This window comes from Gopherus flavomarginatus, chromosome 8, assembly GCF_025201925.1.
Source record: "Gopherus flavomarginatus isolate rGopFla2 chromosome 8, rGopFla2.mat.asm, whole genome shotgun sequence".
Classification (NCBI taxonomy): Eukaryota; Metazoa; Chordata; order Testudines; family Testudinidae; genus Gopherus; species Gopherus flavomarginatus.
The window spans coordinates 105,675,551-105,700,228 of record NC_066624.1 but is presented as its reverse complement, the minus strand read 5'-3'; the positions used below and the strand labels follow the sequence as shown (position 1 = coordinate 105,700,228).

Below are 24,678 nucleotides of genomic sequence, written 5' to 3'. Positions count from 1 at the left end.
ACTAATTCCTCCATCCAATCCACTTCCCTAACTAATTTCCTTAACTCTTTAAAATTAGCCCTCGAGAAGTCAAAAATCCTAATCCCAGATCTACATTTGTTTATCCTTCCATCTAGTTTGAACTGAATCAGCTCATGATCACTCGAACCAAGGTTGTCCCCTACCACCATTTCTTCTACGAGGTCCTCACTGCTCACCAACACCAAATCTAAAATGGCATCCCCTCTGGTAGGTGCTTCAACTACTTGATGAAGAAATCCATCCGCTATCACATCCAGAAAAATCTGACCCCTATTATTCTTGCAAGAACTCGTCCTCCAGTCTATATCCGGGAAGTTGAAGTCCCCCATAATCACACATTTCCCCTTTGTGTTTACTTCATTAAAGACATTAAAGAGGTCTCTATCCATATCCCAATCCGATCCCGGCGGTCTGTAGCACACCCCAAGCACTATCTCAGGGGAAGCTCTAGTTGCTTTTTTACCCAGTGTGATTTTTGCCCAGACAGACTCTGTCTTGTCCATTCCATCGCTTCTTATTTCGCTATATTTAATTTCATCATTGATGTACAAGGCTACTCCACCACCTTTGCCTTTCTTCCTGTCTTTTCTAAACAGCACATAGCACAAAGCGTTATAGCGGGGTAGAGGCGTATATATGAATGACTAAAGGTGAAAGTAATATCTGGGCCAAAATGAGGAGAGACAGCATTGAAGCAGCTGTACTTTCTCTGTGAAGCTTAGACTGTTGAGCAAAGGTTTTACTTGATGCATAAATCATGATTTTTTTTTTTGTTTAAAAGTTTCACATCTTTCAACAGTTTGAAATGAAAGCACTGAATTAGTGAATCCATATGATGCAACCCGCTATGTGGACTAGTCCATGTCTATCTTTACTTTGTCCTAAGACATGCAGCCAGTCAACATCCCTAGGACTCATTTAGATTTTACATGACAATTTGATTCTTTAACACAACTAGCCCAAAGTTGCCTGTACAAAGCTTTGCCTACTGGGATGTAAGGACTTTTCAATTTAATGTTTACCTTCTTTACCTGATCTACTTCTCCATTAACTGTTGGAGTCTACCTAAAAAGTACGGAAGCGGGTCAGGTCAGGGAGCTGGAAATCACAAGGACAGCTAGGGTTCAGAAAGCAGTGGTAAAAGCAGGAGAGGGGGCTGCTGGTGGTGGTCATCTAGTTTTGAGCATGGCCCATAAAAGCATGAGTCCAATCACAGTTGTCGCATTTTTCCATATTAAGCGATACTTTTTTTGTACTTTGGGCTGCTTATACATCCATTTCTGAAAAAAAAGCTAAAACTAGTTTAATTAGCGAGGCAAGAGGTGACACACTAGCACGCTGTTATTTTGTAACTAGAGAGAATGACGTTCAGGCGGTCGTCATTTCCAACAGTGACCTTTTCTTTTTAAGTCCATTTTTTCCTCTGATCTGCATTCCAGATGTACAGTATTTCAAAACTTTCTTTTCTGCTGCACCCACAAACAACTGGACACTTGGAGTACTCATACAGCTGCATTGTTGAAACACTCCTAGAAAGTGGCATGAGTCACATTCATGTGGTGTTAGTTGTTGGATTAGTTCTTGTTTTCTTTTTCTCCGGACCATTAGTTGGCAGACAAAAGTATGGCTCACCACTATGACTTCACTTGTACAAAGATGAAAAGCACTAGTAGTGAGTTCATTTGCATCATGGTGCTTTCTCCCACTCCTGACCAGACATGATTTTAAAAGCTGAATACTAAGCAAAGGGAAGAAGAGATTCCTTCTCCCTGAATCTAGCTCAATATACAAGTATAATTAACTATTACTCTGCTGACAGCCCTCTGTTTTCTCCCGTCCTTTCCCTCACCTCAGCTTCACACCCTCTCCTGTGATCCTCTATATCCATAAGGCATCTAACTTTTGGTTTGCTAAGTATATAGTCCCCCTCTGAATGACTCCTTAACATGTATGTCTTTCCTAAACTTTTCCTTTAGTGGTCTTTGCAAACACTCCCTTACCTGAACTGCTGTCCTATTTTCTCTCATCTCAGTTAGTTGCTAAGGTAGCTCTGCAAGTCAGGGACCATAGAATCATAGAAGATTAGGGTTGGAAAAGACCTCAGGAGGTCATCTAGTCCAACCTCCTACTCAAAGCAGGACCAACCCCAACTAAATCATCCCAGCCAGGGCTTTGTCAAGTCGGGCCTTAAAAACCTCTAAGGATGGAGATTAATTACTAGAATGAATTTCATGGAAGACACTACTGAAAGAGCAAATTCTGCTCACGAGTAGTCCCACTGAATTTAAGGGGGATTACTTTAGAGAGTAAGGCAAGCAAGTTTTGGTCCATGGCTTCAGAACCAGAAAAGGGCAGAGAACCCCAGATTTCCACTGAAGCCGATGGGAGAATTACCAAGCTATTTGTGTAGAAAGTATTTTGATATTCATCTACACTGTATAAAAGCTACTTCATGATGTTAAATACTGAACGATCATTGACCGTACAATGCTTAACCATGAGTAATTTCAGTATCCACCTTTTCCCGTTTTATAAATCCAAGATGTTAGAAACCTGTTAAATAGTATCATTATCAAAAGAATGGCAAAACTATTCTAAAAGTTCCAAAAAGAACAAGAAAACCCCATAATTCCCTGGAATTCACTGTATTTTAAAAGTTTGAAATCTGAAGACAAGCTAAACTGCATTCAGTTAAAGAACAGGAACATCATTCAGGTAAGACAAAAAAACCACCATGCCTAATAACATGCTAAACAACCATAAAATATTGAATTAAGTTTGTGATATTCCTATTCATGGCAGATAAGCATGAAGAGTTGCTCCTGATACAAGAGCAACATTGATCTCATATGTTATGAAATAAGAATGAAGATTATAAAAACTTTATAAGAAGCCAGGAATATCTCTAGTATCAAGAGTAGTTTTCCTCACTGTAGGATAAATGGAACAATTCAGAGCCAAGACAGGTAATACATATGGTCATAAAATATTCTAGAAAATGTAAGACGTTAGCTTTAAATAAAAAGTTTGTTATACATTAATTATTGAAGTCAAAGTTGTGTTAAATATTTTAGTAAATCAGTTGTCAGTTTATATAAGTGTCAAATTCTGCCTTTTTTGCTTTTTAAAAAGCCACTGAAAGGTGAGTCTTCAGTCAGCAAACTGCAACTATTTAATTTTTAAAATTTGTTTTTAATTCAGATTGAAGTGATGCATGAAGCCAGTCAAGGTGGGTCCAGCAGAGTCTTGGTGATGAGTGAAAGCGAGGAGAATCTTTCCACTAGGAGGAGGTAAGGTTACAGATGAGTCTTGTTAGTGACAGGAAGTAATGTTTTCCTTTTGCCTTAATAGAAGGCAGGTTTTTTTAATTCAGTGATAGAGAAAACATGTACTTTTGAGGGATGTACTAAGACTAGATTTGCCATTCATTAGGAGAGAGTGAGTCACCCACCCTATTAAAAAACATTTGGGATGCTGCCCAAGAAAAAAAGTCATCAAAACCAAGGCATGGGGAGAGTATATTTTTGCAAATAATGGAGGCTCATTTTGCATTTGAATCAGTTAAATTTAAAATTAGGAATATTTATATAAAATGACAGTTGTGGTCTTAACTAAGAATGAGCTTGCTTATTCATCAGCAAGAAGTTTATATAGAAATATCTTGAAGCATCATGGGTTTAAATAACTCCTTAGCAAGAGAAGATTGTGTGAGACCAGGAAACGTTAAAGGTATGTGGGCATTTTGTTATTTTTAGTGCACGTGGTACTGGCTTGCTGTCTCTACATTTTAGGAAGACTTGTGAAATAAACTTGGAATTAAGTTTGAGTGTATGATCCTGAACACAAACCATACTGACAGAAAAAATACCCAATAGTTCTATGTGAAATAATAGAATTACTTTAATTAAATCTAGGATAATGAAATTCAACTGATCCAGCCTTCCTTCCCTCTATTTTCCTCTTGTTGTAGACTCATTGACTCTTCATTGTCCATTTATCTTCTAGATATTCATACAAAATTGTCTAATGGGCTTATAGTTTTCATAGCAATTAACCTAGATTTGCGTGAGAGATTTAAAAAACAGGTAAATATTTAATCTGAAAGGTAATTTTAGTATGTTTGCTTGTGAAACACTAAGTGGGTGTGTTGAATTGAAACTTTATTGGAGACAGTCTGGTTTATGTTCCCTGTGCATTTTTCAATCCTCTCTACTGTATGTGGGTGTTTTATTTATTACCCCATATGGTCACTTCTGTTAAAAGTGCTACTATTCAATACAAACGTTTTTACAATATAAAGCATAGAAAATAAAGCATAGATTCCCATTTACATAACATTGCAGGTGCTGAAGATACGCTGTTCTTGAAGCCTATACCATTATAAAGGCAGCAGATTAAAGGTGCAAGGCTTATTTATTTGAAATGAACCTGTATTAACTAATGTCATTTCCATGTTCATATCCCCTAGTCAGATGTTTATCCCCTTGGGGATGGGCACGAGTCAAAACCTTAGAAGAGATTAAGTTCTCAATGATTTTCTTCTCCTCAAGGCCAGATTTGCAAATCCAATCCACAATAAATATGGATTTAAGACTGTAATAAGATTGAAAGTTATCTATGGTGAATGTGAGATGTTCAACTTGAAGAGCCATGTTTCTGGCTGAATTACTAGTAACACCTAAAGTTAAACATTTTCTCTTTTCATTTAGTTTAATTTATATACAAAATGCTGTCAAATGCAATATCAGCTTCCCAGTATATAGTCTGTTAGCAAGGGAGAAGGTGTGTGTCACTAAAAAGACTATCAGTGGTTGTCGTTATTATCATCATCATCATCAACGACAGGTGGATTAGGGAAAAACCCAATTTTTAAAGCTCCCCCCCCCAAAAAAAAAAAAAAAAAGCTTCAGGACACAGTCCCAGATCCACAAAAGGTATTTAGTTTCCTAATGTCCACTGAAGTCAGTGGGAGTTTTATCAAATAAAAAATGATTTATTTTTAAAAGGTAGTGAGTTAAAAATATTGACATCTTTTAAAAATATTTAAAAAAAAAAGTCTTCAAGCCTTGAGGGACAAGTAGCAGTCTTGAACATTAACTTATTAAATCTGAGGAGCAGAGATTGTTGTTTAGAGCATCCACACTACTGCTCTGTTTAGTTCCAAGAAAAGCAATTTTTAAAGAATTTTCAAAACTAACTTAATTTTGTTCCTAGTATTGCAAGGGATACCACTTTTGAAGGTTAGCAGCAATGTGGATCTTTAACACTCTCTGTTCCCAATAAGGCTAGCAGACACATTCTCTTAGAATGCAAACAGCACTGCTCCTGGAGTTGAAGAACTACCTCACCGACACCTAAAAATTCTGTTTGGGAGGAACAGACCTCTTCCAAACGCGAACGTTCATTTGTTCCTCTCTTACTTAAGGTCTCTGTGTGGCTTTAAAATAAAGCCACTATATGAGGAGTTCCATAAAAGAAAGTTGTAGAAAAAGTTAATGTTGTTGGAAAGCAAGCTGGAGGAGCTTTCAGATCTTAGGGTATGGCTACACTTGCAGCTGTACAGTGCTGCCACAGGAGCGCTCCCGCGGCAGCGCTTTGAAATGAGTGTGGTCGCGGCGCCAGCGCTGGGAGAGAGCTCTCCCAGCACTGCAGGTACTCCACTTCCCTGTGGAGATTAGCTTACAGCTAGGAGCCGTGCTCCCAGCGCTGGGGCACTGTTTACACTGGCACTTTGCAGCGCTGTAACTTGCCGTGCTCAGGGGGGTGTTTTTTTCACACCCCTGAGCGAGAAAGTTGCAGCGCTGTAAAGCGCCCGTGTAGCCAAGGCCTTAGGGAGTGAACACATTGTAAGATGAACAGCAATCCCACTTGTCAGTTAACAAGAAACACAAAGCCCCTATCACTGCATCATTAAGGGAGTTTTCCACAGAGCCCTCTGGTGGAAGGCAGATGAATGCAACATGGGACCTCAGGGGTGATCAAAAAGATTGTTTCATGAGAGATGACATGCCAAAAGGAGAAGTTAAAAAGGCTGACACATTAAACGGAGAAAAGACAAAAAACAACAAAAATAAAACCCAGCACATACTAACATGGGCTTCAAGTCTTCTCTCAAGAAGGGACTAAACAGTGTAATCAGAAATTCAATTTTAAGCACTAAAGCTGATGTCAGGTACAAGAAGAAGTGAAATTCTGAAAGGCAAAAAGGTTTACCACTTTAAAAAAAAAATACATAAACGGCTGTTTATTCAAAACAGAAAAGTTTTACAAAAACAATTGTCTTTTGTGATAGAGCAAAAAGATTCAAGAATAAATATTTAATTCTTTGTATAAAAATTAGTAATATCAAAGGAAACTTGATGCAAACCAACAAACAGATAAAAACAAATTTCAGCATTAAACATTTTGTGCAACAATGTCAAAACTGCTAATTGAGAAGTGACCATTCAGGCTGGCGCATGTTTTAATTGTGAAAATAAAACATGAAAGCCTTGCATTGGAGCACCGACATGTCTCTCTCAACACAAAAACTAAATGAAGGAGTACGAATTTTAAGTCAATGTTTAGAGCCAAAAGTTAAGAAATTTTCTAGCTTCTCCATTCTTTGAAAGGAGTGCCATCATATTTTCTTCAAATTTATAAACCCTTTCTCTTAAACAGCAGCAAAAATAAAAAGCCAAATTACAAAGTCGTTTAAGATAAGGAATATTCCGAACAAAGCAGACCTCCTGTAAACAAAAGCATTTCAATGGTCAAGAGGGACAGTGATCTTTTCATCCAATGGGAAAAAAAAGTTTTTAAATAAAATTACAAGTTATAGATGCTAACTTAAGCCCTAATCCTACAAACATGTAAGTATATGCTTAACTTTACTCACGTGAGTCAAGTTAATCACTACATTTGCTTGCAGGATCACAGCCTTAATTGTATACATCTAAAAGCATACTGCATTTTAACTATTTTATACTAGCTGGGATTTCTTTTATGTCATTTCTGCCACAGGTTATTTTCAGTTCAAAGTGGCTAGCGCAATCAAAAACATTTCTGCCAGTTATAAAAGTATTTCCACAGTGCAATGTATTTTTAGATTTCTCAGGAATTTACATCTATAACTTGTAATATTTTAGTTATTTTGCCATTATAATTTCAACACTGGTTAAGCAAAGCTAGTTCTGAGTAGTGTAAATCAACCTCTTTTCTAATTAAAGAGCATGGATTAACTGGATTTGTTTTGCTGTAAACATTTTAGAGCTGCAGAATTATGTAACATTATCCAGCAGGATGGGATAATTTTCTCATTTTTCAGCCATCATTTATGCACTGTGGTAATGGACTAAGTCTTGCTTCACAGGTTTCTCTGTGTAGTCAACACCTGGATCCAACTGTGGTTAGTCCAGTGGTTTCCTTACACCTTCACTCTGGAGAAACACTTTCTGTATAATTACTCATTCTAATAGATATCAAGCTCTTATCCCAGCTGGAAGAGTGGCTTGCAGAGAGGCGAATATCAATCATGCTCATATAACCAGCTGACAGATCTTGTTGACACTAGCCCTTTTTCCCCCTAAGATGCCTGTGTATTACCACTGATGCAGCCCTACAGGTGGTTTCAATACAGGGAGCACTATCTTAAACAAGAAGGTACATGCAGCTGCCTGCATTGTAAATGAGCATATCATCTAGACCTGCTTTGAGCAAAAAGTTAGAATTAAATACGGTGACTGGTCTACTTTAGTGCCCTCACATTGTCATCTACAGCATTGGTGGTGTTGATGCTGCGAAATTTAGGGAAAGAGGCTACTGTGAATATTCTCTTAGAAAGCAAATAAGTTGAAGAGTCCACCTCCTGGAACATGACAAAGCTCCACTAAAAATGACAGACTCCTTGTCATTTCCAGCCTTTGTTTTGCATTTCTGCTGCTATGCCACTGGGTGAAAATTTTAATTCAAGCATTCTGAAGTGATTTTATGACCCTGTTCACACTGGAACTAATATCAATGTCAAACAGCTCTCAAAATAAGAGACAACCACCACTTGCATCCACATCTACCAGTATCCAAGCAGCTACCATGGCTTTGGCTACTGGAGTTGCTAACAAATACCTGTCCATAAAGTATGCGGAAACATTGTTACAACGAGACTAACAGAGAGTGTGGAGTCCTTCTCCCAGAACTGGACTTTAGAGGTTTTGGACATGGTTATGAACTATCATATTACAAGCGGTGGTGGTGGTCCGGGTTTTAATAGCACCTACTTCTAGCTTAACCTTCAGTTTACAAGGCTATCTGTTCATGTTAAAGAGGCAAGATTAACATATGAAATAGATTTGGTTGAAGAAAAAGATACAGATTTTCTATTTTGACACTGACTTCTTCACATGGCCATAAGACAAAGATCTATGCTTGAAACCAATTAGATTGAGAGGACAATTTAGTGGATTCTTTGTAGTTCTCTTAATAAATGTTTCATCTTTACACGTTACTATCAATATTTTCACCCTATCCCTTCTTTGTGCGGTCTACCCTTACTTTTAGCTCCTCACATCTTTCTCTGTTAGTGCTCAAGTTTGTACAAATTTGGCTTCTTCAATTTTTTGAATAATCTGAACTAACTACATTGACAGACTTCCCTTGAGTTATTTAATGGAGACGTTTAACTTGTCTTCCTTCTTGAAAAATTAACTAGGGAGACAGAAGTGTATTTTTGAAAGATACAACTGGAAGGCCATACTCGATACATGTGCTCTTAGTTTACCAATGACTGATTGGAGTGTTTAAAAATACTTCAGAAAGTGTTTTCAGATTAAAAAAAAAATAGTTAATTTCAAAATATTGCTGTAGTTGAAGCAGTGTTGCAGAAGTTATTAATGTACCTTCCCGTAAATTCCTGTTCTAAACAGAGCTTGTGTATTACCTGAAAGCACAGTTAGAAAGACAGTGTGTATGCCATCCCCCCCAAATGTTGTGCAGGATTTAGGTAATCTCAAGAGAACAAAATGTTTTAGCAAGCTTTCATCACTAGCACCATTTGTGGCTTATTTTTATTTTTAAAGAGTCATTTTGCTGAACTGCATTCAGAAATGGGGACCATTTGACTAGTTTACTCAGACTTTTTTAAATTGCCATCATACCTTTCTACTCATGGTCAAAACTATCATTTCCTTTTGTTTGAAAAGTGCTATTTATGGATGTTTAAGTGGCGCATCAACTGCAAGCTGTTGTCTTGAAATGATGTGCCCTAATTTACACACTGGTTTTCAAATGGAAAAATGCAATTAACAAGGATTATTGACAAATTCTGTACTCCCAAGTTCAATTACTTTTCACAGGCTTTTCAATATCTAAAAAACGAAGTCAGTTAATATCTATTCAAGATTTAAATCCCTTGAATAAGGAGTGTAAAAATACAGGGTGCAGTATGTGGAAACTAATACAGCAATAGAGGTTATTCTGATAAAGTTCCTGAGCAGAATAATTTGGGACCTAAAAGCTATTCACATTTTAATCTTACCTCTTTTCATGTTATACTTTATGTATATTTTGGATAAACAGTTAAAAGTTGTCACTCCATTTTGGCTCAGTGAATCTCTATGCAGATATTCAAGTATTAGGAAAATGCAGCTGAACAGGGATATGTGTCCTCATACCGTAGTTTGCAAAGAAGCATAATGTTAATTATTTTGCAATATAGTCTACCCAAAAATCTAGAGGAAAAGCTTTTGACTTTTGGATCTGTTGCCTGCTTCCAAAGGTGATGAAGGTCGTCTACATGTCCATGAGAGGTTATCATTTTGTTATAGATGCAGGGATGATATGGAGCCTTTCCTTCCCCAGAAAAGAATACATGATATTGTGGTACAATTCCCATTTTATTGGCACAGAGACCCATGAAAACATCATCTATATAAAGACTTGTATTAAGGGTCTGTGAAGCCTCATATACTTTAGCTGCTACATCACTTGATATTACATATGCGGCTCCAGCTGTGTAGTCAGGATAAGAAAGCCACTGGTACATTTCATATGGAACATAGTATTTGCTAGTCTTATCTCTTATGGGAGGAGCTCCACGATGGACACGCCCAATCCAGATATCTTGAGCGCCAATTTCCACTAGACTTTGGAGATACGCAACAAGATTTGGCATGTGAATAAAAATATCATCATCTGCAGACATAATGAACTTGGCATGTGGGCAGTATGCATTCACCCATCCAAACTGCAAAAGTAACTTAAGTGTAAGATTGTGAAAAGTATCCAAGAAGTCTTGTTGGATCAAATCATTATACTTCTGGTCTTCCATTAGAAGTTTTCTTTGCATCTGTGCTCTCTGCATATGATCTGCTGGTCGTCCTAAAGCAAAAACAGTTTTAATGTTGGCATTAAGATGAGAATATACATATTTTTCATTACCCCAGGTTTGTCGAATTGCATCTCGCCGATGCCGGTTTTCTGGAGAAGTCTTTACAAACAATAGAAGGAGGACCTCTTGCTGTTGACATTTCTCCTTGTGGTTGATCAAATATCGGTATCTTGCTACCCTGTCCAGGTTTTCCCTGCTAAGGGACAGGCTATCATTCACAAAGTTGTAGCTATTTATGAGGTATCTGTAAGAATAGGACTTCATATGGCTCACAATATGATTATCCAGTGGTGTCCAGAAAATCATGAGAGACAGTACAAAGCAAGTGGCAAGTATCTGCACAAATTGGCATTTTCTGACTTTCCTGGAACTAACAAACATTCTGATGCCGTCCCTTTAATTCTTGTTCCAGTTAAGGATCAGTGTTTTTAGGGTGGTGGTCTTTTTGTTTGAACGCATAGAATCTCCCTTTCACAAAAGATGTTCATTGGAATGCATGTGGCCTTTTGTACAGTATCCTTATAATGTCAGTTATGTGCACAGATTCACAAGTCATCTGTTTTTAAAAGCCATTTTGCTAGGAGTGAAAGAATGCAGAAGCGTTTAAAGGACACCACCACCTGCAGAGCAGATTTTTTCCTCTGCACCATCTTTAGCTGAAACAAACTGCACACTTCCAAACTGATGTTTTCTTACATATTCCTTTGCTTCAGAGAGGCGGAGATCTATCAAAGGTGGGAAGGGAAAAAAAAACTGTTTTAGTAAGGACCTAAAAGCAATTATATATACAGATTCAATTGTTCTTTTTGGAAGCAAGTTATGAGTAGAGAGCCATGGTCTTTGTGCACATCTAGAGCAGGGAGAACCACCCTCTACATACATTCAACTGTCACAAGAATGAAAAGGTAAGAGAAAGCAAAAATGATACACATGGAGGGTTCCTAAAAAGACAGCCGTCTTCACCTGGAAGGCTTATCAGTTCCCAGAGACTTTTAGGGGAGGGAAATCACATCCCCCACTTCCAGGCTCTATACAGGTCTCATTCTTACATCTACCCCCATGTAGCTGCTCACTGTTAGTTACATGGATCTCTTAAAAAGAAGAAAAACTGATTTGATTATGGGGGGGGGGGAAGAGATAGCAAAATTGCTGTCAAAAGCACCTTCAAAGGTGCAAAGTAAACTTGGAAAATGGGAAGATTTCCTCTCTAATCTTGCACTTACACCCTTACAAAAGTTCTCAACAGTAAAAGGGAAAAGAGATTCAGACAGAAATGTGACTTTTAGGCTAGCAACTCTTGGGGGTGAGAAGTCTGATTACAAATGGTTTCTTTAGATAGTGAACGCCTCACAAATACCTGAGTTCTTTGCTACCTTCCACATGCAAAGCATGCCCTTAGGCTTCTGCCTGTTACTTTATCCAGCCTGAATCAAGCCAGAGTTTTTCCAGGCACAGGGACAGCAAGGCGACCCTTAGGCACTGGGGTTTCTGTTAAATCTAGATCAGAGCAGGGTGCTAAACACCCCTGAACCTTGTCTACCCTCCCTGCACTGAGGACATATGAAGGGTTAACAGTCCCGCCCAAGGGCCCAAGGCAGGATGGGTCACAGACACCCCTGGGGGCACAGGTCTAGTGGGAGGCTGGCAGGGGGCATCGCGCCTGCTGGGGAACACGTCTGGGCCGGCACCCCCCCGCCCTGCACGCTCATGGGGCTGAGGGAAATGGGGGTGATTGGAATGTGTTGGGGGGGGTCACACAGAGGCGGGGCAGCCCCCCCTCCCAATTCGTGATGGGGGCGGGGCGCGATGGGGGCCGCGGGGCGGGACAGCCCCGGGCAGAGCGCGGGAAAGGGGCGCCCAGGCGCCGCTGAGGCGGCGGCGGCTCGTGCTGCAGGTCCCCGCGGGGGCTCCTCACCGCCGCCCCGCAGTTACCTGCGCTCGGGCTGGGAGGGGCGTTTCCGGTGCCGCTGCCCCCCTGCCGCACCGCAGGGGACAGCGTTTCCGGGGGCGGGGTCCTGCACGCACCTGAGGGGGGGGTGTGCACAGCCCTCCCTTCCCGCGCAGGGCTCGCCCCCCCCCCCTTAGAGCCTGGCCAGCCAGGCTTCAACTCCGTCCTCCCCCCCGCAGCACTAAGGGGTGCGGTGTAACGTGCTGCCCCGCGGGGTGTGGCCCCCCCGCTCCGGCGGGGGGAGGGGGCTGCCGGTCTCTCCCTTAGGGGAGGCAAGGCCCGGCACTGTAATAAGCATGGGAAGGTGTGTGATGTGTGGGGAGCAATGCCTGTGCTGCTGGAAGACTGAGGCAAGGGCTGCACACACTTGTAACGTGCCTTGCAGCGCTCAGATTACAAGTATCATTATCTAACCTTGTCCCATCACTTCATTCGAGATCGATGCCTCCTTTGGGAGGGGGAAGAGATTCCTAAACCTGCAAAGCCAGCCCTACTCACTGGTCCAGCAAGGCTAGGGTGACCAGATGTCCCGATTTTATAGGGACTGTCCTGATTTTGGGGTCTTTTTCTTAAATAGGCTATTACCTCTCACTCTCTGTCCCAATTTTTCACATTTGCTGTCTGGTGATCCTAAGCAAGGGATAAGGGGACCTCAGCTACCTGGCAACCTACAGACGTGGTAGGAGGCATGAACTGGCCGAGACAGTTGCTACCTCTGAAAGCACTCTATCCACTACCCTAGTAAAACTTCATCAAGCACCAGGTTTCTACACGTGGATGTTGCTTTTGTTCGGTTTAAGTTTATGCATCTCCAGTCATCTACAAGTCTATAAAGTTTTTGAAAGCAATTTAGTAGTTGCCACTGGTGTCAAACACCGCTGTTCCTTTAATAAAGTTTTAAAGCATAGTAAGCTTGCCCACTCCCCCTCCCCACATGAATGATTTTTTTTTTAAATTGCGAGAAATTGGTTATATGATTTCTCTCGTTTTATACACACACACACACACACACACACACACACACACACACTCTCTCTCTACCATCTAACAAACAAAACAGACTGAGTAGGTAAGCGTAAGGTAAGGTTCTAGTTCATAACTACTGATATCAAACAAATAAGGGCTAACCATTAGATAAATCAAGCCACCTAGCAATCCAACAAAGACGGTGCTCATGCCATTAATATTTACCAGTTCCACATTCCTTTTTGAGATTAGTGCAAGACTCCTCCACACCAACCAAATCACATCACAAATGCAGCCTCTTAAAGCGGAGTTAATTATTTCTACTCCTGCAAGCATGCGTTATTACCTGGGACACGTGTATTTTGCATCTCAACATTCATGCCCTGAGCTGACAGAATAGATACCACAGTGTGGACAGTCACTTGCCTCTTAGCTAGAACAAAACTTGGAACAATTCCATGGCTTAGTTTCTGATGGAAAGGCCAGGTTGCTAAATGACAGCCCGGGGTCGTAGAACTAAGGCTTGCAGACTGTGGTGCACAACAGAACAGCTGTATGAGCAGTCTGATAAATAAACCAATCAGCACTTTTTATAGCATCAGTTTAAACCCTTTTTATTTTGGATACATAAGTTACACAATGCACCTCCGCTGAGTTAAAAACTCAGCAACTCTCTACAACACAATGCCATTGGAAGGCTTACTCCTATTTCAGTGGGTAAGCAGAATGCACATGAGAAGCTGGAGGGTTACCGAAATCCAGATATTAAATGAGCCAGGGCTTAAATTCAGATGGAGCAGTCCAGAGCAGAGCTCCAGTAAATATTTTAAATTGTCCCGCAGTTTTTAATAGCATGGAGGATTGGGGGTGGGGTGCACAGGGAGAGAAGCCAGGAAATACTCAAAGAATTTAAGCCCTAGAATGAACTGGTTGGTGGTTGTGTTGTGTTGTTTGGGGTGGGGGTTGACAGGGAAGAAGTGGTTTCTGTAAAGTAGCAATAAGCCATTTATAATTGTTTTCTCATCAACTGGCAACATTTTGCATAGCATACTGCATGCTTTATCAGGACAGGAAAACCTTTTTCTTCCTCAACTGTTCTTGTGCAATTAATATACAGGCTGAATATAAACTTCTTGTTGACATATACTTCAACTATTACCATGGTGACAAGACTAGATTTTTGTAGTATAAAAAAACCCTTTGCCCACTTCCCTCTTCCGGGGCGGGGTGGGAAATGTAACCCTAAATAGCTTAAGCAGATATTTTATTTATTGAAAATAGTGTTGTTAACTAACTGTGCAAGAATCTAAAGTTAACCCAGAGCACGCACAATTTATGTACCAGTGAGAAGCCCTTCTGGTGAATATGGGAAATCCAAGTTGCCATTTCCGGGAGAGTTTAAGTTTTCATAAACAGTTACTCAAATAACCCTTGAGACAATTGCATTGCCTTGTCATCAATTTTGCCAGCTTAGTGTCTGTTTACCAAGCAGCAGCCTGAGAATACCACTATTTAGGTTGGAAAAGTGATGGTGAAGTGGACCACTTGCAAACAAGGAAATGTCAAAGTCAATTTCATATTTAAACATTAACATTTCAATTTCAAACCAACATTAACTGAAGGTGGAGGACCCCCTCCCCCCCAAAAAAAGTAAGTAGCAGAATCTTCTCCCTCCCTCCCATCCCCCTCACAATAGTCAGGAGGCTCTGGAATTGAATAGACAAAACAGCTTCTCAGAAAGCTAACAGGATCAAGCTGCAGATGCCTGCTAACCAGAGCCACATATGAAAACCCAGGGGCAGCACCCTAGAAGAAGTCCCAGAACCTATTTCCTAAGAAGCTAGAAGGGCAGAAGTATACTGTGGAGGGGCTGAGTTTAATCCTTTTCTTGCAGGTGGGTGGCTCTCCCACATCTGTATTTTCTATGTACAGGAGAGGTAGGTTTAGTCCTCATGCTAGTAGAATTTTCAAGACTACTCTTGCTACAAAGTAGATCAACTTCAGTTTAGATTGTTGGGCAACTCAGTGCTGTAGTGGATAAGAGTTCAGGTCTTGAGTTATGTTAGCCAATATGCGGACACTATGGAGCCAGTCATCTCCTCTGGCTAATTAACAGAGTAGCCATTTTCTTAGTGTATGCGCAACTTGCCTCGTTGGCACATCACCAGGATTCATCACCAAATTTAACCGCAAATTGGATCATTAGCTTCCTTGGGCTGGGTACTAAAGGGGAGTGTGACATGAACGTTGATCCATGCCCCCCACACCCCCAAGAGTAGCCATGATGGGAAGGAAGTACCTCCAAGCCTATAGGAGGGGAGGCAGTACTTATACCCAATGGGGATGCAGTTTCCAGCAATACTAGAGGTGCAAACCAAGTTTAGAAATCAAACTCTCAGCCTCTCAGTGACTGTAACAGTACCCTCTGAGTTACTACTGTTCTGGAGCCAGGTGCCTGATGAGACCAAAACAGTGTCATAGCTTTCTGTAACGTAAGTACAGACATTGCTCTTTTGGAGCTGGTCTCATTTCTCCCCCACTAGCCACAAAATAAAACCAAGCTGATTCACTATTGGAAAAATGGATTCATTTCCATCCCTCTGAATTAAGGGAGACAGTTGGTGACAAGCTCTCTGGTGGGATGAAAAGCAGCATGATCAATCTGATGCTCCTGAAATTCCCTGCCTACAACAGTAGGCCTTAATCCATGGCGAAGGCAGAACCAGGCTCTAGAATTGTTTCCGATATCAATGAGTTAACTAATTAAGTGGTCCAGAGTGATATGGGTTAGATCTTACTACCCTACTGCCAAACTTATTACTTTGTGGAAAGCCTTAGAATGCTTAGGATAAGAAAGGCACCAAGAGATTTGCTTTCATCCTCTAGAACTAGAGAACCATCATTCTACAGCATTGGATATAGGGCTAGGGAGAATTCTGTTGCTGGAGATGCCCAGGCTGATATATGTGAAACCAAAATCTAGCTTCAACTCCAATTAGAGAAATGGTGTTCTTCTTACAGGAACTGTAGTTTCCCCTGCAGTTTCAATATTAGGTGGATTTTGGGGGGAGGGGGAAGAAGTAGTGATGCCATGCATATGTGGCTGATTGTCAACTGAAGGTAAAAGGATATGAAATTTTGTACTTTGTTTGAAAGGGACTCTAGGATGCAGTGGGATGAAAGGAGCTACAAAATTTGCTGTAAGAAGAACGAGGAGTACTTGTGGCACCTTAGAGACTAAAATTTGAGCATAAGCTTTTGTGGGCTAAAACCCACTTCATAGGATGCATGCAGTGGAAAATACTCACACACAGAGGACAAAAAAAAATGGGTGTTGCCATACTAATTATAATGAGAGTAATCAGTTATGGTGGTGTCATAAACAGATAAGAAAAGTTAATAGCCCAGAAGTACTTTATATCTCTTTGACTGTAAAGGGTTAACAAGTTCAGTAAGCCTGGCTGTCACCTGACCAGAGGACCAATCAGAGGACAGGATACTTTCAAATCTTGAGGGAGGGAAGTTTGTGTGTGTGCTTTTAGTTTTGGTTGTTGTTCACTCTGGGGGCTCAGAGGGATCAGACGTGCAACCAGGTTTCTCTCCAATCTCTCCCATACAGGCTCTTATAAGTTCAGACTAGTGAGTACTAGGTAGATAAAGCGAGTTAGGCTTATGGTTGTTTTCTTTATTTGCAAATGTGTATTTGGCTGAAAGGAGTTCAAATTGGTATTTTGCTGAAAGGATTTTAATTTGTACTTGTATACTTAGGCTGGGAGGGTGGTCCCAGTGTCTATAGCTGAAAGACCCTGTACCTATTCCATTTTTTTAAAATTTACAAAGATAATTTTTACTGTTTTTTTCTCTCTTTAATTAAAAGCTTTTCTTGTTTAAGAACCTGATTGTTTTTTTATTCTGGTAAGACCCCAGGGGACTGGGTCTGGATCCACCAGGGAATTGGTGGGGAGAAAGGAGGGAAGAGGGAGAGAGAAGCTGATTTCTCTCTGTGTTAGGATTACTGTCTCTCTCAGGGAGAATCTGGGAGGGGGAGGGAGAAGGAGGGGGGAAGGTGCATTTTCCTCTCTGTTTCAAGATTCAAGGAGTTTGAATCACACAGTGATCTTCCAGGGTAACCCAGGGAGGGGAAGCCTGGGAGAGGCAATGGTGAAGGAAAGGGTTTACTTTCCTTGTGTTAAGATCCAGAGGGACTGGGTCTTGGGGGTCCCCGGGCAAGGTTTTGGGGGGACCAGAGTGTACCAGGCACTGGAATTCCTGGTTGGTGGCAGCACTGCGGGTACTAAGCTGGTAATTGAGCTTAGAGGAATTCATGCTGGTACCCCATCTTTTGGACGCTAAGGTTCGGATTGGGGAAAGATACCATGACAGGTGGGCTATCAGCAGGGGATAAAAACAAAAACAAAAAAAAAACAACAACCTTTTGTAGTGATAATCAGGACGGCCCATTTCTAACAGGTGACAAGAAGGTGAGAGTAACAGTGTGGGGGGGGGAAATTAGCATGGTTAGGTTTTACTTTGTGTAATGACCCATCCACTCCCAATCTTTATTCAAGCCTAATTTAATGGTGTCTAGTTTGCAAATTAATTCCAATTCTGCAGTTTCTCATTGGAGTCTGTTTTTGAAGTATTTTTGTTGGAGTATTATGACTGAGGTCTGTAATCAAGTGACCAGGGAGGCTGAAGCGTTCTCCAACTGGTTTTTGAATGTTATAATTTTTGACGTCTGATTTGTGTCCATTTATTCTTTTGTGTAGTGACTGTCTGGTTTGGCCAATGTACGTGGCAAAGGGGCATTGCTGGCACATGATGGCATACATCACATTGGTAGATGTGCAGGCGAACAAGCCTCCGATAGTGTGGCTGATGTGATTAGGTCCTATGATGGTGTCCCCTGAATAGATACATGGGCAGAGTTAGCAACAAGCTTTGTTGCGAGGATAGGTTCCTGGGTTAGCGTTTTTGTTGTGTGGCTGCTGGTGAGTATTTTTTTCAGGTCAGGGGGGCTGTCTGTAAGCAAGGACTGGCCTGTCTCCCAAGATCTGTGAGAGTGAGGGATCGTCCTTCAGGATAGGTTATAACATTCAAAAACCAGTTGGAGAACACTTCAACCTCCCTGGTCATTCGATTACAGACCTCAAAGTCGCAATACTCCAACAAAAAAAAGCTTCAAAAACAGACTCCAATGAGAAACTGCAGAATTGGAATTAAATTTGCAAACTGGACACCATTAAATTAGGCTTGAATAAAGATTGGGAGTGGATGGATCATTACACAAAGTAAAACCTATTTCCCCATGCTCATTCCCCTCCCCCATTACTCAACCTTCCTGTCACCTATTGGAAATGGGCCATCCTGATTATTACTACAAAAGTTTTTTTTCCTCCTGCTGATAGTAGCCCACCTCAACAGATTACTCTCATTATAGTTCTATGGCAACACCCATTTTTTCATGGTGTGTGTGTGTGTGTGTGTGTGTGTGTGTGTGTGTGTGTGTGTCTTCCTACTGTATTTTCCACCGAACATACGAGACAGCATGCTGACACACTCAGCACCCCAAAAACCCACTCTCTCCCCCACACACAGTCCCTGTTACACTATACCCCACCCCCATTTGAAAAGCATGTTGCGGTCACTTGCATGCTGGGATAGCTGCCCATAATGTACCACTCCCAATGCCACTGCAAGTGCGGCAAATGTGGCCACGCCAGTGCGCTTGAAGCTGTAAGTGTGGACAGACTGCAGTGCTTTCCCTACTGCACTCTACAAAGGTGGGTTTAACTCACAGTGCCCTACATCTGCAAGTGTAGCCATGCCGAAAGAAAAAGAAGGAGACTGACAGGAGGTAAGGGGGAGAGGTACAGGAGGAGTTATACTCTCCCACCTCCAGAGTTTGCTTTTCTTCCTCCCCACTCCTTTGCTTTTATAGGTGTTACGCAAACACCTTAGTTCTACCTATGAAAGATACAACTTTGCCTCACTGGATTTATAGAGCTGAATTACTGTTGCTATCAGAGAGATTATCTTGGTGTATCCATTGTGAAATTTACCTTTATTAGGGCTTAACAAGGTCACCTTTTTAACACAAAACTCCTCTATCAAATCAGAGTATGTACAGGGCAGTCTTTCGCTGCTGGCAAAAGCTGAATAAGGAATACTAGCAAAGTTTATTTAGCAGATAGATGTAGATTAGCATTGGAATTTGTAGCTCTCTATTGCAGTATCTGCATTCACTTTCCAAGGATTAGTTAAAAACAGTAAGTCAGTCCCGCTTCAGAGAAGAGCATTTACTGTCCATTTAATTTCCTATCCCCAGAATGACCAGGCATCTTCCCACAAATGCTTCAGTATTCTTGGAGGATTTTACAATAGTATAGCACTCATGAATCACCTACCCTACACACTAATGTGTGCAACATGGAAGAAGAAAGCTGATTTCTATTAGAGAGACAAGGTAGATGAGGTAATGTCTTTGACTGGACCAGCTTTTGTTGGCAGAAGAAGCAAGCTGTCAAGCTTCACAGAGCTCCTCCACAGGTCTGGAAAAAGTATCTATTGGGTTTCCGGGAAGTGGGCGGGCAGAAGCCCGCCCACTGCTAAAGGATCCCCCCCTCCAGCCTAAGGGGAGGATCCACAGGACCACAGAACCCACTGATTACAGGGGACAACTAGTAAAAGAACAGGGACAGGAGTGCGGTCAAAGGGTCATAAGAAGGGAACCTGATGGGGACACCGAGCAGAGAACCCCGGATAGCGCCCACTGCTCCTCGAAGGCGTCAAGGGAGCCAGTGGACGCCGCCCAGAGGAACTCCGCCCGGATACATGAGCGGACCGTAGATCGGAAACAAGCCCCACAGTCACCGGAGTCTCCATCAGCCAACCTCCTCTCCCTGGTCGTGTGGATGGCCTTGGAAAAAGTAATCAGAGTGTCACAATTAAATAAAGGTGAGACAGATTGTCAAGCCTAGCACATTGCAGGAGACTACTTTAAAGTCAAGTAGGCAATTAATCCTACTTTGTCCTATGACTACAAAATTTGTAACTTAAGAACTCCTCTGCAATGAGCCATAAAACCAGTGTCTCCCTTAGTCCATGATTTTTAGGATCCAGCAGTTATGAATTTAAGTTCCCAGGCTCATCTTTTGAAGGTGCTGTTCACAAAGGAATCCTGCACAATGACACATGTGGAGTGATTGCTTTGTGAAAAGTGTTTGCCCATGGGTGCTAAGGTGTTTTTGTTTTTTTATAATTTTTCTGGGCAAGTTCATGCATGAGCATAGCGATTGTCTGGTATCATCCTTGTTGTGGGACATTTGATGCACTGGAGAGGTACACCACCTGTTGTGATACACATGCATAGGACCCAGAAATCTTGAAAAAACTGTATTGTGGGAGGTATGGATCATTGTAGCAGTGGAGATAGGTCTGCAAATTTTGCATCTGTTGTGGCAGGGTCTGATGCTGCTTTGAGTTGGCATTTTCTATCTAGTCTGCAGGGAGCCTCCTCATGAGCTTGGCGTGGTTGTTTAAAAGGCCAAAAGAGGTGGTTTGGGAAAGATTTCTTTCAGGATGGGGTCCCCATGAAGGATGGGTTGTAATTGTTTAAATTTCTATTAAAAGCTCAAAGAAAAAAGGACTCCAGATGGAGAATTCACATTTTGCTCAGGAAGGAAGTTCCCCTTTCAACCCTTAAGTCAACAACGATATTGTCTCTCTTACTTTCTATTACTACCATATGAGAGTATAGCTTTCTTTGTATTATATTGTTGCCTCTTTTCAACCTGAGCAGCTGGGGATGTTCCAGCTGGAAGTAAAAATTGATGTAATCTGGTATTTCCCTTGATGCAATCTTAACTAGCTCAGTAAAAACAGCAGTGACAACATGGCGGTGCACACTAGGAATGCAAGTATGTAACCAGGATTCCAGGCGTGCTTGTGTAGTCCATGCTGCCGTATCCTCATTGCTTTTTTTTTTTTTTTTTGGGGGGGGGGGGGGAGGTAGAGGGCAGTGCTAGCTGGATTAGGCCTCCCTGAGCCACAATCTCTCCTCAGATTGCACAACAGACATACCCACATAAAAAAGTGCAGCAAGAGAATCTGGGCGGCTGTACTGCTGCTTTTGTTTTCAGCACTAAATGGCAAGATGCATGTAAGTGGCCATATTCCTTCAACATGTTAAGAGATTGAGATCTTTTGTGCAAGATGATGATAGGAGCAAAGAAGAATTGCCAGTTTCCCAGTCTACCCTAGAAGACAGTGTGATGCAGACACCATCATCAATTCACAGGGCAACATTCCTAAAATACAGATTAGGATTTGTAGGGCACAGGGGCGCTGGAACAATTTGTATAGTGGGGGTGCTGGGAGCCATTGAACCAAACTGTAAACCTTGTATATAATGGAAACCACTTCAAGCCAGGGGATATGGTAGCACCCCTAGTTCTAGCACCTATGGTAGGGTATTTGTTTTCCCTTCCTCACCCTCCTGGGTGGTGACCATGTTCTTGAAGTAGCTCTGGCTGCCTAATAACTGAATATGATTATCTGTTAAAATACATCTAGAATTGGCCAGGCCCACTTAAGTTGATTTGATTATGGCATTATACAATAATGCAAGATTTCAGAAGCTATTGTTTGTAGTACTGCATGTATTCTCTGAATGGCTGCAGCACATTTGTGCAATGTAGATAAGATAAAAACTGTTGTCCCACAATCAAATTACAGTTTTGTGTTCCCTAAACCTCTCATTAAACCTTGAGGATGTCAAAACACGGAGGATGTCAGACCAACTGACCACAGTGCAAAACAGACCTACTTTGGGGAGAAGTAGGATGGGCAGCAGAGAGATGAACAAAGTAGTAGGTGAATAGGCATGGGAGGGAGAGCAGAAGAGAATGATAGTTTCCTATAATCATCATGTTCGTCTTAGGACTTAGCATTTATCAGTTGGGGCCTGCAGAGCCCACTTACGCTCCCATCTGAACTCATTTTTAAGTTGTAGCATGTTTAGGATTCAAGAGCAAAAAAAGTTTTCAAGACTTGTATCTGAAGCTCAAAATATGGCATTACTAGCCTAACTTTAGGTACATGTAGGTTTAACATTTTAACCTTTAAGCCACATTAGCCTGAAATGGACATCTGGTCCCTTAAAACCTCACACTTATTTATATAAGCTATACACAGCCTCATTCATGACTTTGGTGGGACTGCTCCTGGGAGTAAATATTTGTAGGATGAGGATCTGACTTTGACATGAACTTCTTTTATAAGCACCTTTTGCCTTATTTGTAGTGACATGAGATTCCAGGAGGTAAAAGCTATATTAGATTCTCCATTAAGTATTCTCTCTCTCTTTAGAAGGGGACGTGTTTTTTAAGTTTGGATTTCAAGAAGTTTTAGGTGTGTAAGCTACATTTTGCCATAGATTAGCTTGCATCATTTTCCAAAAGAGCCATTTTCTACCGGAGTACCATCAAATCAAAACAATGTTCTCCTTTGTTAAGTCTACACAAGATTTGCTAAGGGTGAAAGGTTAACACATTTCATCCTGTTCCAGGTAATTTAAGAGACTGTGTTTATATGAAGGGGGAATATGATGCATATTTCTATCCTCAGGGGAATATAGCCAGAGAGTCAGTTCTTTCAGGGCAGCTGCATATTTCCTTACCACAAATATAATCAATCAGTTTAAATCTGCTGACTGTAGTGCCTCCCCCTGAAACTTCTCACAGCTTTGCCAAGCAGCAGGAGATAGAGTTCTGAAAAACAGCAGTGAAACCTAACAAATCTCTTATTTGGCGTTTTTCTTAAAACTCCAGTTCATGGAGTTGAGTGGTTACCATGAGAGTGTCAGCTTTCATTTAAAAAGTTTCTAGCCATTGTGGTTGCAGAGTAAAGCTTGACAACACAACCCTACTTTCCAAAGGCTAGTATGACTATTAGAGAGCACACATCCCCCAGCAGGGTCCTGGGTTGGCACCCAGATAAACCAGTATCCTCCTTAACAGATGGGAGGGGAGTTAGGGCACAGATCATGGTCCTCAGATTTTTCTGTTGGGTCTCCCACTCTGTCATTTTTGTATACCTTTGGTTAGTTAGCACATTTCTTCACCCCAAAGTTCTTGATACAATAAATCCCTGCTTTAACCAAGTTTTTTTTTTTTGAACTACGATCCACACACAACCAAGGTTGCAAAAGCATTCAAGAGAGCAAAGCATAATCCACATAAAAATGTAGGACATTTGCTATAAACATACGGACATTATAGCGATACATTAAGTGTAGACATAGCTTAACCTAGTATCACCCTCAAAATTCATAAGATCAGGAGTAATCAAGGGACAAATTCTATTAATTATCCCAACTGAGGGCAATAGGGGACTGGACAGGTGTAGCTCAGAGCAGAACTTAGTCCCCACCACTTCCAGTTCCTAGAGACAGTGCTTTCTGTTCCAATTCTATTTGCCATGCAGTCTTTAATCTGGATTGCAGATATAGGCTCTGTGGCAGCCAGCATTACAAGGTATTTGTGAACTAGCAGTGTGTGTGTGTGTGTGTGTGTGTGTGTGAGAGTCACACTCTGGAGTTTCACTTTCTTGCATGCTGCTGCAAAGTTTAGATGATCTGCCACAAAAAGTTTCCATATCTGAACAAGCTAACTGTTTAAGGTAGTTTTATCAGTGGAAGGTTTACTAAAAATAGATACATCACTTTCTGAAGGAAACAAAACCTGTGGTTTTTCTATCTGGTTAAGCTACATAGCTGCCAAGCTATTATTTTCCTCAGCTTCAAAGCTCTTTTTAACACTATCACGCTATCCAGAAACCTTGCATGCACCTATTCCCTGGAACATTCAAGAGATAAAATGACCCCCCCGCCACCACACAGAGTCTGTCACCTTGTATCCACTTACACCATTTTATACTGCATGTTTTGAAGCAAAAATCTTTGCACAGGTCATCTACTGTGCAGAGCACTGTGTGTTTAACCTGAGTCAGTAGAAGTAGAAAGAACAGGAGTACTTGTGGCACCTTAGAGACTAACAAATTTATTTGAGCATAAGCTTCCGTGGGCTACAGCCCACTTCTTTGGATGCATAGACTGGAACATATATTGAGGAGATATATATACACATATACACATACAGAGAGCATGAAAAGGTGGCAGTTGTCTTACCAACTCTGAGAGGCCAATTAAGTAAGAGGAAAAAAAACTTTTGAAGTGATAATCAAGATAGTCCAGTACAGACAGTTTGATAAGAAGTTTGAGAATACTTACAAGGGGAGATAAATTAGTAGAGGTGAATTTGTATGGAGTAGTCAGCTCTCTGATCTGTCTGCTCCTCTATATGAACCCTGAAGGGTATAT

At 41.2% G+C, this 24,678-nt stretch overlaps 2 protein-coding genes across 7 annotated transcripts in view; one reads left to right on the top strand and one right to left on the bottom strand.

Annotated features, from left to right (window-relative positions):
• MCF2L2 (MCF.2 cell line derived transforming sequence-like 2) overlaps nt 1–24,678 on the top strand; it is a 302,991-nt gene that overhangs the window by 159,249 nt on the left and 119,064 nt on the right. For all 5 annotated transcript variants that reach the window (XM_050964264.1, XM_050964267.1, XM_050964266.1 and 2 more), the window contains exon 15: nt 3,223–3,311. In XM_050964264.1, coding sequence (XP_050820221.1) covers nt 3,223–3,311 — 89 coding nt within the window. The remainder of the gene's footprint in view (nt 1–3,222; nt 3,312–24,678) is intronic.
• The window catches only part of B3GNT5 (UDP-GlcNAc:betaGal beta-1,3-N-acetylglucosaminyltransferase 5), a 40,878-nt gene continuing 22,450 nt past the window's right edge, over nt 6,251–24,678 (bottom strand). For both annotated transcript variants that reach the window (XM_050964300.1, XM_050964299.1), the window contains exon 2: nt 6,251–11,109. In XM_050964300.1, the coding sequence (XP_050820257.1) occupies nt 9,629–10,765 (1,137 nt within the window). In that variant the 5' untranslated portion in view covers nt 10,766–11,109 and the 3' untranslated portion in view covers nt 6,251–9,628. The remainder of the gene's footprint in view (nt 11,110–24,678) is intronic.